The following is an 18,889-nucleotide window of genomic DNA, read 5'->3' as shown; positions in this document are numbered from 1 at the left end:
CTTACCGGTAGGGACGGGGGTCGGGGGGGGCGGGTTCTTCTTTTTGTTTGCACTATCTGAGATCGGAGAGAGAGAGAGAGGACTTAGATCTTGATTTGAGATCTTCGAGTTCCATCGGCCTGATATGCCGCTTTGGCTTGTTTATGCGGGGTTGTTCTTCCTTTTCCGGCGTTTCTTTCCTTTTGGTCCATGGAAGAACTACGCGATTTTGCTATGAAATCCCCACAGACAGCGCCAAATTGTTTGCTCAAAAGTTATCACATATCTTATGAGTATAAAATAATATAAATAAATCACGGAAAAATCATAGCAAATCGTAATAATCCATTGGACCAAGCGAAGAACATGAAAATAAGTACTCAAGGTTAGGAGAAGAAATCTTAACAACTTTTATTGATAATATTTGTTTGGTCTGCCTTTCCATGAAGAGGTTCAGAGCCTTACAATGGTGTTTTCTCTTCCCATAAGATGGGTATATTTTTATCTTCTCTCTCTCTCTCTTGTGAATAGTGGTGAAGAAGCAGCCCCCTTTCTAGGGCTTCCACTCTTAGTATTTATAGATGTGAGCTTCGTGAGCTGGCAATAAATGGCCGTGGCCACGCTGAGGTTCCGTCCCCATGGGGGAGTGAATGGGTCGTGCCCTCGTAGATTAAATCAGACAAGAGTCGAATCCTCTTATGAATAAGTGGCCATACCACTTATTAATTATGAATTAGCTCAAGAGAAGATTAACTCCGTTAATTACCGTGAGATCGGATTTTGACCCATACATAACCATAAGTTAAAAAGGGGGATTGAAGAAGAGCACCAAAAGGGTGGGAATCCTTTATCGTAGATTGTGAGGTGAAGACAATCCAGACAAGATTTAAGACTAATTTAACATAAGAAACGAGGAATCTGGAACGAGAACAATCTGGAAGATTTTTGCTTGCCATTTTTCTTGTTTTTATCTCTAAACATGAAAAAATATCAGCCAAAATTTAATGCGGATAATTTTTTTGTTAATGAATCAAAAGCAAATCTACCTTTGTGAACTTGCACACGTAAATTGTTGTCAGTCCCAAATTGAATGAAAGAAGAAGATTTCGACGGCTAGCATAAAACGTAGTACAAATATGGTTAAATAAGTAAATTCTATAGATATAATGAATACCTATTCCTTATTACACAAATACAATTTTTATACAATTTTATAAAATATATACAACAATAACAACAACAAAAAACCCAGTTTGATCCCAACAAATGAGGTCTGGGGAGGGTAGTCTGTACGCAGACCTTACCCCTACCTAATGCAGGTAGAGAGGCTGTTTCCAATAGACCCTCGGCTCAGGAAGGAATTTTATAAAATATATATTTTGTATATTTTGTATCTGATTTATACATAGTAAAAATAAATTTCATACAACTAATTATATATTATACAACTTATCTACAACTTTCACATATTATTTCTACCATTTAAATACAACTACAATAACATACAACTTAAATACAAATTTTATACAAAATTTATACAATATGTCTTTTGTATATTTTGTATCTAATTTATACATAGTAAGAACAAATTTCATATAACTAATTATATATTATAAAACTTATCTACAACTTATCTACAATTTTCGTACATTATTTCTACTCAGTTATATACAACTACAATATAATACCACTTAAATACAATTTTTATACAATGTTGTTCAACTTTCATACAATAGTTAAATGAATAAAAGAAAAATAAATAAACAACAGGATACAATTTTTCTACAATTTCGGCAATATAATCTATGTCATGTCGTCTTCTTCTTCTTCGAGTTTCAATCTGAAATTCAGCCAAAACCAAGTCTAATCTTCACCAAAACCCCTCAAAATTGAGATATAAACTCCAAACCATATTTCCAATTATTTGCAACAACACCCAATCCTAACAAATAATGATTTTTTGAAAACCCAAATTCGAATTAAAAGCTTCAAAGCTTTTTAATGGCTGTCAATGGTGGAATTGCTGCTCTCTTTTCCTTTGCTTTATATTACTAAAATTTGGGATTGAGAGATAGAGAGAGACGTAGAGAGAATTCTCAATTCTTTGCAACAACATCCAATCCAAACAAACAATGTCTTTTGAAAATCCAAATTCGAATTCAAAGCTTCAAATCTTTTTAATGGTTGTCAATGGTGGAGGGGTTACAAATTTTCACTAGTTTTAGAATAGGAAATAGTGGGTGATTGAAGAGGAAATCGTGGGGTGTAGTTTGATACGTGGGTGAGGGGGTGGGATTTGGAGAGAGAAACTTGGGGGGAGTGAAAATATACGGTAGAGTTAAATTAGGAGACTAATTAATACCATTAAAACCCCTAAAATGTACACAAATGGTAATTAGGTATATAAAAGGTAATTATACTAAAAGTTAAGCATGGAGGGTAATATAGTTTACTATATGGCATAGGAATGTAAAAATCCCTTTTTAAAAAAAAAGACCCGCACCCGCTCTGCAACCCGCAAAGATTTTTTCTTAAAAAAATAAACCCGCCCCGCACCTGCATCCACACCCGCACCCGTGAAGCCCAAACCCGCACCGCATAGGTTGAAACCCGCCCCGCACCCACACCACCCCATTACCACCCCTAGTGAGAGATGCCCTTTGATCTGATTCCTAGCTCTGATAGGAACTCAACTGAATTCCAGCTAAGAAACGAAAAGGAAACTCACCTAAAGGGCAAATATGGAGAATTGCCCTTGAACAGTGTGCTCGATTAGAACTCAAAAATGGAGTTCTGAGTAGTTGAAGAGAGAGAGAGAGACCAGAAGAAGATAGAATTTCTTATTCAAACATTACATGAGAGAGTACAGAATTGGGAAAAATCAATCTATATAGGAGAGACGGGAAAGTTAGTTGTAACTAACTTTAGGAACTCCCCTTCCTTCAGTTTCCTAGCACGTGCAACTCACGTGAGTTTCTAACAACTTTTAACAAACCCCTAACTGATTTAGCTAATAGGGTATTTAGCTAATAGGAACGTATCAACTACCCCCCTCTACAGACAATCCTTGTCCTTAAGGATCAAATAAAGGAAACCTCTGCTTCATGACATAGTAGTCTTCCCAGGTGCTATCTTCAGGAGCAACGTTAAACCATTTGACTAAAATCTGAGAAACAGCACACCCATGTTTCTGAATCATGCCCCTATCCAGTATAGTTTCAGGTTCCAATAGAACATGACCTTCATCGGAGAGCACCACAGGTAAAGGTAACTGTGGCCGAGTGAGATCCAATCTTTCTTTTCAGTTGGGAGATGTGGAAAGTGGGATGGATCTTTGTACCAGCAGGCAGGTCCAAGGTGTAAGCAACTGCTCCCACCTTAGCAATGATTTTGAAAGGACCAAAAAACTTGGGTGAGAGTTTCTGATAACCATGTGACTTAAGAGAGAGCTGTCTATAAGGTTGTAGCTTGACATAAACCCAATCTCCTACTGCATATGCCCTATCAGTTCTTCCTTTGTCAGCTTGGGCCTTCATCCTATTCTGGGATTTCTCCAAATGAGACCTCAACAGTCTGAGGGTGGCTTCCCTAGCTTGTAGACTTCTATCAACCAAGTCTAATTGGGAGTCAAAACTCATGTAAGGAAGCAAGGGAGGAGGCTTCTGGCCATAGACTGCCTCATAAGGAGTCATGTTGATGCTGGAATGATAGGATGTGTCGTACCACCATTCAGCTAGTGGCAACCACTGTGGCCATGTTCTTGGTTTCTCAAATGTCATGCATCGAAGGTAGGCTTCTACACACCTATTAACCACCTCTGTCTGGCCATCTGTTTGAGGATAGTAGGCCGTGGAAGTTAGGAGAGAAACCTGATGTAACTTCAACAACTCCTTCCAAAATTTACTTGTGAACACATTATCCCTATCTGACACTATAGACCTAGGCATTCCATGAAGTTTAAACACCTGATCCATGAACACCTGAGCCACTTCCAATGCAGTGTAAGGATGCTTGAGGGCTAGGAAATGGGCAGCCTTGCTCAGTCGATCTACCACTACAAAGATCACTTCTTTCCCAGCAACCTTAGGAAGGCCTTCAATAAAGTCCATGGATATGTCTTGCCAAACCTTCTCTGGTATAGGTAAGGGCTGAAGTAATCCTGGATAAGCCACAGTCTCATTTTTGCATTTTTGACACACATCACAGCTTCTTATATAGTTGTAAACATCCTGCTTCATTTTCTTCCAATAGAAATCATGTTTAAGCCTTTTCAATGTGGCTGTAATGCCAGAATGACCTCATATAGGACTGTCATGGTAGTAGGATAAGAGTGTAGTTCTGAGTGCTTGATCAGTACCAATCACCAATTTATTCTTCCTGCTTAGAATCCCATTGTGAAACCTATAGTAAGGTTTAGTGGTTTTGCCTTCCTGTATGGATTTGATAAGCTGTTGAAGTGTAAGATCCTGAGTCCATGAAGTTTTGACTGATTCCAAAATATTTGAGCTGACATTGGAAATGCTATATAGTTGGATGTCCTCTTCCCTCCTAGATAAAGCATCAGCACCATATTCTCTTTTCCCTTCTTGTAGTCAATAGAATAGTCATAACCAAGCAACTTGACCAGCCATTTCTGCTGGCTTGGAGTAGTGATCCTCTGCTCTAACAGGTACTTAAGGCTGTGATGATCAGTTCTGATGGTGAATGGTCTTCCCAGCAAATAGGGTCTCCACTTTTGTACAGCAGATACTAAGGCAGTAATTCTCTTTCATATACTGATAGTGCCCTGTTCTTGGCTGATAGGCCCTTAATAAAGAAAGCAATAGGTTTATTGTTTTGGGCCAGTACAACTCCAATCCCCTCACCAGAAGCATCAGTCTCAACTGTGAATGTTTTTGAAAAATCTGGGAGAGCTAGAATAGGTGCTGAAGTGATAACTCTCTTCAATTCTTCAAAAGCAGTAGTGGCTGCAACATTCCATTGAAAGTTACCCTTTTTGAGCAAGTCAGTTAAAGGCCTTGCAATAACACCATACCCCTTGATAAACCTCATGTAATAACCAGTCAATCCCAAGAATCCCCTTAGACCTTTGATGGAAGAAGGTAGGGGCCAATCTTTTTCAAATTCGATAAATATTGGTTGATCGTATATTTCATTATAGTTCTATGATTCAGAGTATCCTTTCCTATTTGATCCCTTTGAATTCCATATTCGAAGTTGCGATCGGATCTATTCATTAAAAAGAATCGATTCAATACATTCTTATGTACCCATAGGTACTATATTTTGTTCGTTCGGGTTTGATTGTGTCGTAGCTCCAGCACTCCCTTTACCTTTTGATTGTCCATAGATACACCATGCTCAGAGATAATGTGGCCTAAGTAGTCAATTTGAGTGACTCCAAAAGCACATTTACTCTGTTTGATGAACAAGGTATGGAGTCTCAGCACCTTGAAAGCTCCCTCCAGATGTACTAAGTGGTCAGTCCAACTTTGACTGTATATGAGGATATCATCAAAGAAAACTAGGATAAACTTTCTGAGGAATTTGTGAAAAATCTGATTCATCAAGCTTTGAAAGGTAGAAGGGGCATTAGTTAAACCAAAAGGCATAACTAGGAATTCATAGTGGCCATGGTGAGTCCTAAAGGCAGTCGTAGGTATGTCTGGTTCATACATCCTAATCTGGTGGTACCCAGCCCTTAGATCTAACTTAGAGAAGTACTTAGCACCATGTAATTCATCCAGCAGCTCTTCAATTACAGGATTGTGCAGATGTTTAACTCCCTATAATCCACACATAAACGCCAAGATCCATCCTTTTTCTTAACCATCACAATAGGGGATGAATAAGGACTAGTAATGTTCCTTATGACCCCAGAATCTAACATCTCATTCACCATCTTTTCAATTTCATTTTTTTGCATATTAGGATATCTATAAGGTCTGATATTAATAGGAGAAGTACCTTCTTTTAGGATGATCTTATGGTCATGCAGTCTAGAAGGAGGAAGTTGTTTTGGTTCCTCAAAGAGATCACTGTACTGCTGCAATATAGCTTGTAATTCCCCATTCCTACTAGGCTCCTTGGGTGAGCTTTCCATTGCTAACAGGCTAATTTCCACATCTTGCTGCTGGTGTTCCCTGAACAAACCTACAGATATCATGCATAACTCTGCAGGTTTGGCCAACAACTTGTCCATGCTGCCTTGCTGAATCAACTTGGTAGCTGGGGGTTGTATTCCCCTTAATGACACCTTGTGCCCCATAATGCTGAACTCCATTCTAAGTATTTTGAAGTTCCACATGATATCCCCCAATGTAATTAACCACTGAATACCCAAAACCATGTTGCACCCTCCAATTGGTAATACCAGCATATCTGAATCAAAGGATACCCCCTGCATCTTCCACATCAGCTTCTTACATATGTAGTTGCTTTTCACCTTCTTCCCATCAGCTACAGACACATCAAAAGGAGCTATAGCTGTCAATACACAACCTAATTTCTTGGCAGTATTAAGGTCCAAAAAATTGTGAGTGCTGCCAGTATCAATTAGGACTTGCACAACCTTGCCTTTGACCGACACAGTCACCCTCATAGTCCTAAAATCATGCAGGCAATTCATAGCATAAACTGACACATAAGGCAAAATGGACCCCTCATCATCAGTTTCCCACCATTGACCAATCATACTCAATAATTCTGCTGAATCCAGCATCACATCTTGCTCTACCTCCGCTCCTTCTAAGTCTTCTTCCACCTCCATAGAAAACAGTTGTCTCCTATTTTTACACACATGACTAAGGCAGTAATTCTCTTTCATATACTGATAGTGCCCTGTTCTTGGCTGATAGGCCCTTACTAAAGAAAGCAATAGGTTTATTGTTTTGGGCCAGAACAACTCCAATCCCCTCACCAGAAGCATCAGTCTCAACTATGAATGTTTTTGAAAAATCTGGGAGAGCTAGAATAGGTGCTGAAGTGATAGCTCTCTTTAATTCTTCAAAAGCAGTAGTGGCTGCAACATTCCATTGAAAGTTACCCTTTTTGAGCAAGTCAGTTAAAGGCCTTGCAATAACACCATACCCCTTGATAAACCTCATGTAATAACCAGTCAATCCCAAGAATCCCCTTAGACCTTTGATGGAAGAAGGTAGGGGCCAATCCAGCACTCCCTTTACCTTTTGATTGTCCATAGATACACCATGCTCAGAGATAATGTGGCCTAAGTAGTCAATTTGAGTGACTCCAAAAGCACATTTACTCTGTTTGATGAACAAGGTATGGAATCTCAGCACCTTGAAAGCTCCGTCCAGATGTACTAAGTGGTCTGTCCAACTTTGACTGTATATGAGGATATCATCAAAGAAAACTAGGATAAACTTTCTGAGGAATTTGTGAAAAGTCTGATTCATCAAGCTTTGAAAGGTAGAAGGGGCATTAGTTAAACCAAAAGGCATAACTAGGAATTCATAGTGGCCATGGTGAGTCCTAAAGGCAGTCGTAGGTATGTCTGGTTCAAACATCCTAATCTCGTGGTACCCAGCCCTTAGATCTAACTTAGAGAAGTACTTAGCACCATGTAATTCATCCAGCAGCTCTTCAATTACAGGTATTGGGAATTTGTCCTTGATTGTGCAGATGTTTAACTCCCTATAATCCACACATAAACGCCAAGATCCATCATTTTTCTTAACCATCACAATAGGGGATGAATAAGGACTAGTAATGTTCCTTATGACCCCAGAATCTAACATCTCATTCACCATCTTTTCAATTTCATTTTTTTGCACATTAGGATATCTATAAGGTCTGATATTAATAGGAGAAGTACCTTCTTTTAGGATGATCTTATGGTCATGCAGTCTAGAAGGAGGAAGTTGTTTTGGTTCCTCAAAGAGATCACTGTACTGCTGCAATATAGCTTGTAATTCCCCATTCCTACTAGGCTCCTTGGGTGAGCTTTCCATTGCTAACAGGCTAATTTCCACATCTTGCTGCTGGTGTTCCCTGAACAAACCTACAGATATCATGCATAACTCTGCAGGTTTGGCCAACAACTTGTCCATCCTGCCTTGCTGAATCAACTTGGTAGCTGGGGGTTGTATTCCCCTTAATGACACCTTGTGCCCCATAATGCTGAACTCCATTCTAAGTTTTTTGAAGTTCCACATGATATCCCCCAATGTAATTAACCACTGAATACCCAAAACCATGTTGCACCCTCCAATTGGTAATACCAGCATATCTGAATCAAAGGATACCCCCTGCATCTTCCACATCAGTTTCTTACATATGTAGTTGCTTTTCACCTTCTTCCCACCAGCTACAGACACATCAAAAGGAGCTATAGCTGTCAATACACAACCCAATTTCTTGGCAGTATTAAGGTCCAAAAAATTGTGAGTGCTGCCAGTATCAATTAGGACTTGCACAACCTTGCCTTTGACCGACACAGTCACCCTCATAGTCCTAAAATCATGCAGGCAATTCATAGCATAAACTGACACATAAGGCAAAATGGACCCCTCATCATCAGTTTCCCACCATTGACCAATCATACTCAATAATTCTGCTGAATCCAGCATCACATCTTGCTTTACCTCCACTCCTTCTAAGTCTTCTTCCACCTCCATAGAAAACAGTTGTCTCCTATTTTTACACACATGATCAAAACCATATTTCTCATCACATTATAACAAAGGACTTTACTTCTTCTTTCCTCCATTTCAGCAGGGGTTAGTCTTTTGGCATTTTTATAGGTAGGGTTAGGAGGTAAGGTTTGGAAGTTGGCAGGTTTATTTGATGGTTGACTAAATCTGGGAGTTATCTGAATATTGGATTGAGAAGGTTGAGGATTAACAGACGAAAATCTGGGTGTATTCTTGGTTGAAAATGAAGGATTAGAGGGAATCATGAAGACTTGTTTCTGGACTATCAATGTCTGCTCCTGAATCCTAGCTAAACTAATGGCTTTAGCTAGAGATCTAGGTGCTAACATCTTAACAGGTAGACCAATTTCTGGTTTCAAACCCCTAATGAAACAGCTAACAACATATTCTTCTGATAATTCCACCCTAGTTAACAGTTCATCAAACAAATCAACATAGTCTTGGACTGAACTTACTTGTCTTAGGTCTTTAAGGTCTCCCATGGGATCATCAAATAGCTCAGAACCAAATCGAGCATACAAGCAAGCTACATACTCACCCCACCTTGGCCAATCCCTAGTCACCCTGTGCTTCATATAGGATTGATGCCATTGTAGAGCCCTTCCTTCCAGCTCGCACGAAACTGCTCTCACTTTAGAGTCTTCGAGTATCTCTTCATATGCGAAAATCTCTTCGCATTTTTATAACCAATCTTTCAACCCTACGCCATCAAAAACAGGAAATTCTGTATGATAATCGCGTGGTTGATGGCCCCTAGGGCGAGGGCTTACCACCTCTGGCCTTTCATTCTCCACAGAAAATTCATGATTTTGGACTCCAGTTGTAGTCAAATTTCCCACCAGCATCTTCCTAATTTCATCCATAACCTGGGCCACCCTATTGTCGACAGATTTCTGCAATTCCGCCACAGACGATGTAACAGACTCTATCGATCCCTTGAGACTATCGACTTCTTTTCTCAATTCGTGCATTCGAGTATTGTGATCGCCCATTTTCACAGCTCCAAGGAACGAATGCTCTGATACCAATGATAGGAACTCAACTGAATTCCAGCTAAGAAACGAAAATGAAGCTCACCTAAAGAGCAAATATGGAGAATTGCCCTTGAACAGTGTGCTCGATTAGAACTCAACAATGGAGTTCTGAGTAATTGAAGAGAGAGAGAGAGAGAGAAGAAGAAGATAGAATTTCTTATTCAAACATTACATGAGAGAGTACAGAATTGGGAAAAATCAATCTATATAGGAGAGGCGGGAAAGTTAGTTGTAACTAACTTTAGGAACTCCCCTTCACGTGCAACTCACGTGAGTTTCTAACAACTTTTAACAAACCCCTAACTGATTTAGCTAATAGGGTATTTAGCTAATAGGAACGTATCAGGCTCCAACTTTTGCCTGCCTGCTAAATGTAGCAATTCAGAGGCATATTCTTATTTCAACAGTTGAAATAAGAACATCAAAGTGAAAATATGCTTCTTGAAGAAAGTGACTTTTTAAAAGTGCACATCGAATTAGCAACTTGATAAGCAATTGGGTTCAGCATTAAATACTCCCATAGCTAATGTGATTGAATCAGAAGGGAGTTGTTTGTAGTTAGTGCCCCAAATAGGACTTTTTGAGTTCTTATTTTTTGCCTTAGCTTCTAAGATACCAAGTTGGATATAGGTATTGATATTATTGGCTGTGTTAATGGTGTAAGACAAATACTATCACTGTCATAACCGTTTGTAATGGCTGTTTGAATTATACGAGTATAGGCCTTAATTTCCATGTTTACAAAAGAGTGCAGCAAAGTTGGCTTTGTTTTCTTATTTTCTTGGCCCAAGACTTTTAGCCAGACGTGCATTTAACTCTTTGTTTAGTTCGGTCCTATGTTAGGGTTGTTTGGAAGTCTTTCCTGAACTTATGGAGCTGGAAATTTTAGCACTTGTCCACCACTTGCAGTTAGTCTTCAATGAATGTCTTCTCTTTAAACTTTAGCTTGATCACCCAAGTTGCCTAGTTATATCATTTCTGCACCACTTGTGAGTATTCTTCAACTGAAATGCGTTGAAGAGAGTATGTAGGTAGAACATGGCAGGACCAATTAGGATAGCCTAGCGACGTAAAGCCGATACCAGCAAGAGAAATGACAGGGAAAAAGTCGAAAGTAAACTCAAGAACATAATCAAGGAGGTTGAAGGCTTATTTCAAACTTGCCTTAATCAGTGCATGATAGTTGTTTTTAGTAATGGAGAACATTGGATGTGATCCATATTAACACGGCCTCTCAGAATAATATACTGTTGCATACCATCTTACTCAATTAATACTTCGTCTAGTGACAGATTCAAAATATATATATGTTATGGATTCTGAGCTGGGAAAATGAGTTTTGGAATGTATAACAAACTTTTTCACATACACATAGGGAGAATGAGTTTTGGGCTTGTGCGAACAACGACCCTACATTTGGATCTGCCACTAATGGTGTATATGCTTTCTCTCACAAACCATGTGGACTAGGAGTGGAGTGCGTCCTCTACAACAATATCTGAATTAATGAAGTTACATCCGATCGGGTTAAACATTCAATTAATTATTACTCCATTCGGAAACAATAAATGATTCATTTTTATCATACTTCATGTAGTAGGAGGTTCACTTAAAGAGCACCTAAATCTATGGTTTTATGTTAGTTCCAACATGTAAGCATGTGGATGAGTTCCTTGAGGCAGAATATCAGAGAGAGAGAGAGAGAGAGAGAATAGCTTTTGCTATTAAGTTATTTGGGTGCAGTTACAGGGTAAATATGATGACAGAAATGATTAGAATGAAAGAAGAGTACAATAGCAGAAATATCATCGACAGCAATCCCTCTCCTCTTACGTTTCCAAGCCCGGACAGCGCATTGAACCAGACACTTTGCCGCCTTTGCTCTATCTGGAGTAGCGGATACAATTTCTACAGCCTCTTGGTTGGAGACTACATCCCATACCTGCAAAAATTTAGTTTTCATCAAAGAATATATACATACTTAAAACAAGATAATTTTCGTTTATTGTGGCCAAGCCCTTATGTTAAACTGATGTTCCTTTTTTCTTTGACAAAAGCAAAGCCCTAGGGGGGCAATAACTGATGATCTATTGACTTATGCTTACAATTGTTGACCTACCTACTTTTTGTTCTATGTGCCTAATTAAGAAATATGATACTAGTATTAGTGATGTAGACATGTTTGTCCTTGTTAGACTAATTCTACAAATTAGGAACAACCCAGAAGGCACAAAACATACCCCATCAGTTGCCAGCACAACAAATTGATCTTTGCTTGTAATATGCCTTTGAGTCACATCAGGCACTGAAATTAGACCAAAATCTTTCACACAATAGTCCCCGAAGGCTCTAGACATCGCCAGTCCAGGGGATTCTTCATCGGGCAGCCATAATCGGTGCACCCCAGATTCATCATCTAAGCAAAATACTCGACCATTACACTGTATTATCCTCTCAGTTTCCTCTGCAAAGCATACATTAAAATAGCTTATATATGGCTGTTTTCGGTCTAGTAGAGCAGACAGAGGTATATCGAGGACTCACGAGGTAGATTAGGCTTGAAATCAATAGTGAGCTGAACTGGTACCAAGTTGCCATCATCACAAGTGGTAGCCAATACAGCACGCGAGTCACCTACATTTGCTATAAAAATTACCTCGCCCTGCAACACAACGAACACTAATCTAATTAGAATTTAGCTTATATATATCGGCAATATAAATAATTAAGCAGATCTTCTTGATCACAGAAGTATGGAGTATATTTTGCTATAGAGACATAAAAAGTTATCAACTTTATCTTCATGCCCATCATTCAAAAGCTAAAAAAAGATAAAGTAAAAACAAAAAAGGATGCTGGCTTTGCTATTTTCAGGGTGAACATGCCAAACAGTTATAGAGAAAACATCATTTCCGCACTCAAAAACAGAAAGGGGAAAAAAAGAGAAGTGTCACACACTAGTCTTTATTGGCATTGCAAAAGAGCTCCCTGTACACATTGATAATACAATAAATAATTCAGTATATTTCTTACATTGAGTCTCAGTTTTAACTAATTTAGCAAGAGGGACATCCAAAAAACACAGTATGGATTTACAAAACAAGGTTAAAAGCTTACACTTTACAAGGCCAAGTTGGTAAAAAAAGGATAACCACACTAGTGATTCCCAAAAAGGAAGAGGAAAAAGAAAAACACTAGAGCTAATGCAGCAATTACCTGTCTGACTATTGTCAAAGCAGTGGTTCCGCTGTAAAATGTATCGATCTTAGGATGGTGTTCCAGCTCCTGATCTACAGCTGCACATGCCTTTAGGTATGAGTCCTTCCATATGTTAAACCTTTGAAGCTTCTTATCAGAATCTAAATCTAAATCTGGATCAACTGAAGCCTCGGCTAGACTCTCTTGCCAATTGCAAAGCAACGATGATACTATCGATTCTCGAACCTTCTTCGCCACAAAATGACCCCATGGACCATGCCCATCAAATATACCACAGAATATCATATCTTCTTGGCATCCAAATTCCTGCAATTCCCAAAATGGCAAAAACAATCCCTTATAATATCCTGTTGAGACATACTTAAGTAAATAAATGTCTGCTCTCTATAACAAACTGGTCACACACTTCGATATAGGTTCTGAGTTTGATTATTTACTGTCACCCATTACCAAAAAAAGAATTTACCAAAAGCTACTGCTACAATCATAGATATCACAATTATAATTGAGGAAGCATACCTCCCAAACAATGAAGCAATCTTGATTCACTCCTTTTTCACCTCTCCTAGAGAATAATGAAGCAAAATTCTTAGAGCCATTAACATTTACAGTCCCTGAGGACCTTAATATCAAGTCATTTTTCTTGGCTTCTTTAGCCATAGCTTCAACAGCTTCTCTACCATCATATTTCCCATTCCCAGTACAATTCTTTCTTTTCTTTAAGGAAAAAGACCTTGCCAATCCATTAAACATTGAAGAAAAATGCCCCATTTAGAGCTTAATCCTTAGCTACTCAAATATGAAATACCCCTGCAGCAGAAAGCCAAAAAATTCTTAAGCTTTATAGGTACAATAACCCTCAAAAAAGGCATATCATATTTAGTAAAAAAGTGAGTAATATACACATACACCATCACATGAAGCCAAGTAATTGGATATACTTAGCTGAGGTAAAAAGAGATGTGATCTGACTCAGAAAGTTAAGCATCTGAAGGTTTTAAAATACAGAAATATCCAAAAATGATGAATCTGAAGAGGGATTAAAGAACCTTTTAACAGTGCAAGAAAAGCAGAGAATATTCAAACTCCAACTTGGAATTCCATGAGAAGAAAAATGTCAGAAGAATGAATAGACACCCATCAATCCACTAAATCTATAGAATTCCATACATGGAAATTTTTGCATAAAAAAGGACAAAGACAACTGCGTAACACTTTAAAAAGTTTGTCCTTTTTTTACCGTTTTCTCAATTACCAAACAGAATTAGATAAGCAGAGGACTTAAATAACTCCTATAACAGCCAAAACCCAAAAAGCTATGGAAAAGACTACTGGAAATTTCAAAAAGTTATCTCTTTTCTTCATTTTATAGGTAAACAAAGAAAAAGAAACTTTCCCAGAAATGAATAAAACTTGATAAACCAAAGAACACCCGTATGTTATTTGAACTGACAAAAAGGAAAGACCATGTGAACCACCTTGGTTAAAGTTATACTTCCGGTAGAATATGGTCGGAGAAATGAATGTTCAACTAGAACTAGAGACTAAAGAGCCTGAAAAGCTGAAAAAGATTGCCGGAAAATGAGGAAATTCCGACGAGGTGAGCTGAGAAATCGAGAGAAAAGATGAGAATCCATAGAAGATTACGTTGATAGATCCTTTTAAGGGAAAGAGAAGACAAGTTAAGAGGAGTTTGGTTATTGTGTACAGTGACATACACGGAGTGTACGTTAAACATGTGGTGTCCATCTTCCTTCGTTCCTGTACCTCTTTCTTAAATTATGTACATTTACTCAAATGTCTATATTGCCCTGGATTTCGTCAAGATATATTTTTTTTCTCTAATTATTTGGCTTTGACTCACCTGCAAATTGTATTGTTTTGAACTCATAAGTTCTAAACTCGAATATTTAGGTGAACATTTTATTTATTGATTCTTAAAAAAGAAAGGATACAAGTAATGATGTTCAAATCTTATTTTACTATCCTAGTGCGAGGAAGATAAGCACTGTACTTTTTATATATGTTGACATTGGCGGAGCCACATTGAACCAAGGCACCCATTCACCAAAAAATTACACTATATTGCTAGATAAATCTTATTTTATTTTATATATATTTATTATACGTTGACTTACCTTGACTTTTTGATATAGCTAATTACATTTATATTGATGAAAATTCTGGTTTCGTCACTGTATGTTGAGGATATCAAACCATCCTATTTACTTGCAATATTTGAAAGGGATTTTTACATTCCTATACCACATATGAAACCTTATTACCCTCCATGTTTAAGGTTTGATTTAATTACAAACCCGTATACCAAATTACCAATCCTATACCATACTTAATTAAGGGTCTAATTAATGGGCTGTTTTTACTCCTTAATTAAAGGTATCCATATCTAATTAATGGGCAGTTTTTACTTCTTAATTAAAGGTATCCATATATCTTACGTTTCTCTCTCCTTACCCCTCACCTCCTAACCCACGTTTTTACCCATACCCCACATTCTTTTTACCATTTTCCCTCTTCTGTAACCAAACAAAATTCCCTCTTTCTGGAAAATGATTTGTTTGAATTCCGTTTCGACGTCACCTGGTCGAAAGGTTGCAGGCATCACCATCGTGGCCATCAAGATTGCAGGCATCACCATCGTGGCCATCAAGTGTCATAAAACAGGATGGGCGATATGTTAGTGTCGATCCAATTAATGGAAAAAGACGTGATAATAAATCACTTCTAAACTTCTTCTCATATTTCTTGATTGGAATGTTATGAATTGCTATTTTGGCAGCTTTTATTTGTAGTTTTTTGCACAAATTTTGTAGATGAAGAGCCAATTGTAGAAATGTGACATCCACAATTAATCTGCAAATTGTCTGCAAAATTTTACAAAAACTACAAATTAACTACATGTAACCTACATTATAACTACAATCTGGAAACAATATACACACGAAAGTTCTTCAAGTTGGAATTGGCCACAACTACATTTCTTGTTTTCTAGACACACAATGTACCGCTTCACACCATCCAACACAGTATGTATATGATCTGTTGAAGCCCTCACCTACATTTTCAGAACAAACACAAAGAAATTTTTTTTACAATATTAAAAATATAGTATCTACAATATATCTACATTTTATCTACAATTTATCTACAAATTAACTACAAACTATAAGTAAACTACAATTTGCCTATAATTTATCTACAATCTGGAGACACTGTATATTAAAATATTTTTTTCCTGCACCAAATAAAGAAATTGTAGTCAAATTGTAGATATATGTAGTAATTTGTAGATAATATCATAAAACTAAGAAGACCTATTGCTGTTATTTTTTTCTTCTCATTTTTGTTGTTCTTTACAAGCTTTAAGTTATTGTCATTGACTTCATTTTGATTTTAGCCTTGAAGATGTTGAAGGGGTTGATCAGTTGCGGTGGGAGGATCAGTAGAAGATAAGGGTATATGTAGAGGGTGGTGGATTAGGATCCTCAAACACCCCTAATCCTGCTGCAACGGAACTTGGTATTGAAGTCCCTCAAACCTCCCGTGATAGAAGAAACGACGAAGAACAGATTTTTTCAACTTTGAGTTGTTGAAACTCGAAAATTTGAATTGTTTGTTCTTTTTTTTTCGAGAATTTGAATTGTAGTTCTGGAGAAAAATACGCAGATGTGAAATCTCCTTTCCCTTTTTAAAAATTGAATTTAATGTAAAATCAATTAACACCAAGATTCTCTCCTTAATTTTAGGGAATATTCTGCCCTTTTAATGCCCAATAGTCGAATGATACAAAATTTGTAGGCAAAACGTGGACTGGGCGGGTAATTAACAAACAATGCACATTTTTGATAATAATGTTTCATATATGGTATAGTTAGGAAAAAATCCCATATTGAAATCATTATTTGTAAGCTGAAGCTTAGCTATCTTTATTTTAGTATTTGGAATAATGGTAAAAGGTTATTTAAGAAGTATTTTTAGTGAAAATAATGTTTTTACTCATAAAACTTTAAACTTTTTTAAATAGAAGTCATGTGCAAATCCATTAAGATCAAATGTTATGCAAACTCATACAAGTAATTTTCCTCACACACAAAAAAAAACTTATTTTTCCTTCTTTTGATCTTATATGATGATATTTAAATGCAGAAGATATTAAAAACCCTTTAACGAAAGTACTTTTCTTTCATCTAAAAAATTAGAAAAGATTTTGATATGTTTTGCGAAGTATCAACAGTTGATGCCTTTTGCGAAGATTAAGTATATGTTTTATTGAGTTTTAAAATTCTCGTTAACAATAATGGAAATCTCATTTTTAATAACATGATGGAGTCATGCATGTAGGTTGTCAAATACTTTGTAATCAGCAGAGAATTATTGAATATGCATTATTTAATTTGTCATTCAACTAACCATGTGAGGTAAGGGCTGAAATACAATACTTTTAATCCTTGTAAATTGTCAAACTAAAGATTATTCTCTTAAAATGAAAGAACGATCCTAACTAATGTCGAACAAACAATTATAAAAAAATGATTAAAAGATTAAGATGTTCTGTAAATAAAATACGTAGATAAACTTGGAAGGCCTAACAAGATTGAGTCAATTAATTGATTATTTGGCTGTCCACATCGCAGAGTCTTCTATTATTATTTTTATAGTTCCAAAATAACGCAATTATGTTGATATGATTAATTATTAGTTGTTGGTTTAATAACTTCTAATTATTTAAAGCACAAACTTAGAGTTTTGTTTCCAGATGGCATCTGTAGAGATAGCTGAAGGTTAGCTAACAATTTGCTGAATTAGTAAAAGTTACTATAAAAAGGAAATAAAAGGTGTCCAAGTAACAGTAACTGTCTTGGCCTAGAAAATGATACTATAAAATGTAAATTTCATTGCATCCAATCACAGGGACGTGTAATAGGCGAACATATAATTGGTCGAAATAATTAAATAATTATTTTTCTATTGAATATGATAGTCGTGGAGGGAAAAATGAAGAAAAAAAAAGAGCTTCGTGACATTTACAACTAAGTTACCAGTCAACCCTTGGTTTGTATTGCGCTTCTGACATAAGCAATACTGGCGTAGGAATGAAAATCTAATGCAAAAAAAAAAAAAAAGAAATAAAAAAAGGTAGTCATGTTCATTGAATTAATTCGAAGAAAAGATATATAGCTACATTATCTTCATGCTTAAACTTCCATGTTAAGTAAAATAAAAATATGAAGAAAACATTATTAATCCAGTAAAGTTAAGGATATTATACTAGTTTTATAGCACAAGGGGAATTTAGGGTAAGGTTTTGAGTAACAAAACGAAGCGCATCCGACAATTAATCAAAATAGGATAGCAAATGTAACATATCAAACCACAATAAAGGTATGTGCTATAAAAACAAATCTTAAAAAAATCTCTAAAATTATTTTTGTCTAATATATTGTGGTTTTTTTTAAATAACAGTGGTGTCCGGGCCAGCTTGCACGTACCTCGATTAATTCCACGGGATACATGTCACCTCCTACCAGCAACAGTTATTAGGTAACTCTGTCCACCAAAAGCTTGGACAAATAGGAAGAAATAACCAAGTATTTTTTGTCGCTAGGGGTTGAACATGAGACCTCATGGTTCTCCACCCACTTCATTGATCACTAGGCACACTCTTGGGTGTATAATATATATAATTTTTTTTACTTATCAAATTTAGTTTTCTAATCTCGATATGTTGAGTCCCACATCGAGTGGGAATTAACAAATGGGTCTCCTTATAGTGTCTTTGGCTGTTCTCACCTCATAAACTAACTTTTGGGATCGAGTTAGACACTTATGAAATAACCGAAACACCCAATTGGGTAACGTCCATAATAATAATCCTAATAGAAAATTAAATAGGGAAAAACAGTAAAAACAGGTAATACCCCAAGGACTGAAATGCAATTAGTCCAAAGATCTAGACTGAAG

At 36.9% G+C, this 18,889-nt stretch overlaps 1 protein-coding gene across 4 annotated transcripts; it reads right to left on the bottom strand.

Moving 5' to 3' along the window:
* Nucleotides 1–11,389: 11,389 nt before the first annotated feature.
* On the bottom strand, nt 11,390–14,659 carry LOC109216178 (probable protein phosphatase 2C 34). 4 transcript variants are annotated; one of them, XM_019380307.1, is made up of 6 exons: nt 14,386–14,659; nt 13,427–13,717; nt 12,905–13,213; nt 12,233–12,350; nt 11,929–12,152; nt 11,390–11,630 (listed from the first exon to the last, which is right to left on the bottom strand). In XM_019380307.1, the coding sequence occupies exons 2-6, from the start codon at nt 13,676–13,678 to the stop codon at nt 11,418–11,420; spliced, it is 1,116 nt and encodes a 371-aa protein (XP_019235852.1). In that variant the 5' UTR covers nt 13,679–13,717; nt 14,386–14,659; the 3' UTR covers nt 11,390–11,417. The 4 variants fall into 4 exon arrangements, with proteins under 4 accessions (XP_019235852.1, XP_019235851.1, XP_019235854.1 ...); XM_019380306.1 differs by having other exon boundaries at nt 14,383–14,657; XM_019380309.1 differs by lacking the exon at nt 14,386–14,659 and adding an exon at nt 13,817–14,376.
* Nucleotides 14,660–18,889: the final 4,230 nt, after the last annotated feature.

This window comes from Nicotiana attenuata, unplaced genomic scaffold, assembly GCF_001879085.1.
Source record: "Nicotiana attenuata strain UT unplaced genomic scaffold, NIATTr2, whole genome shotgun sequence".
Lineage (NCBI taxonomy): Eukaryota > Viridiplantae > Streptophyta > Magnoliopsida > Solanales > Solanaceae > Nicotiana > Nicotiana attenuata.
The sequence above is the reverse complement of the archived record's forward strand: the minus strand, read 5'-3'. Positions and strand labels throughout refer to the sequence as shown.

Coding starts and splice junctions, on each gene's coding strand:
- LOC109216178 (XM_019380307.1), bottom strand. CDS start 13,678: ATGGGGCATTTTTCTTCAATGTTTAATGGATTGGCAAGGTCTTTTTCC. Junction 12,351..12,904: donor CTTTGACAATAGTCAGACAG/GTAATTGCTGCA, acceptor GTTGTGTTGCAG/GGCGAGGTAATTTTTATAGC. Junction 12,153..12,232: donor TTTCAAGCCTAATCTACCTC/GTGAGTCCTCGA, acceptor TATGCTTTGCAG/AGGAAACTGAGAGGATAATA.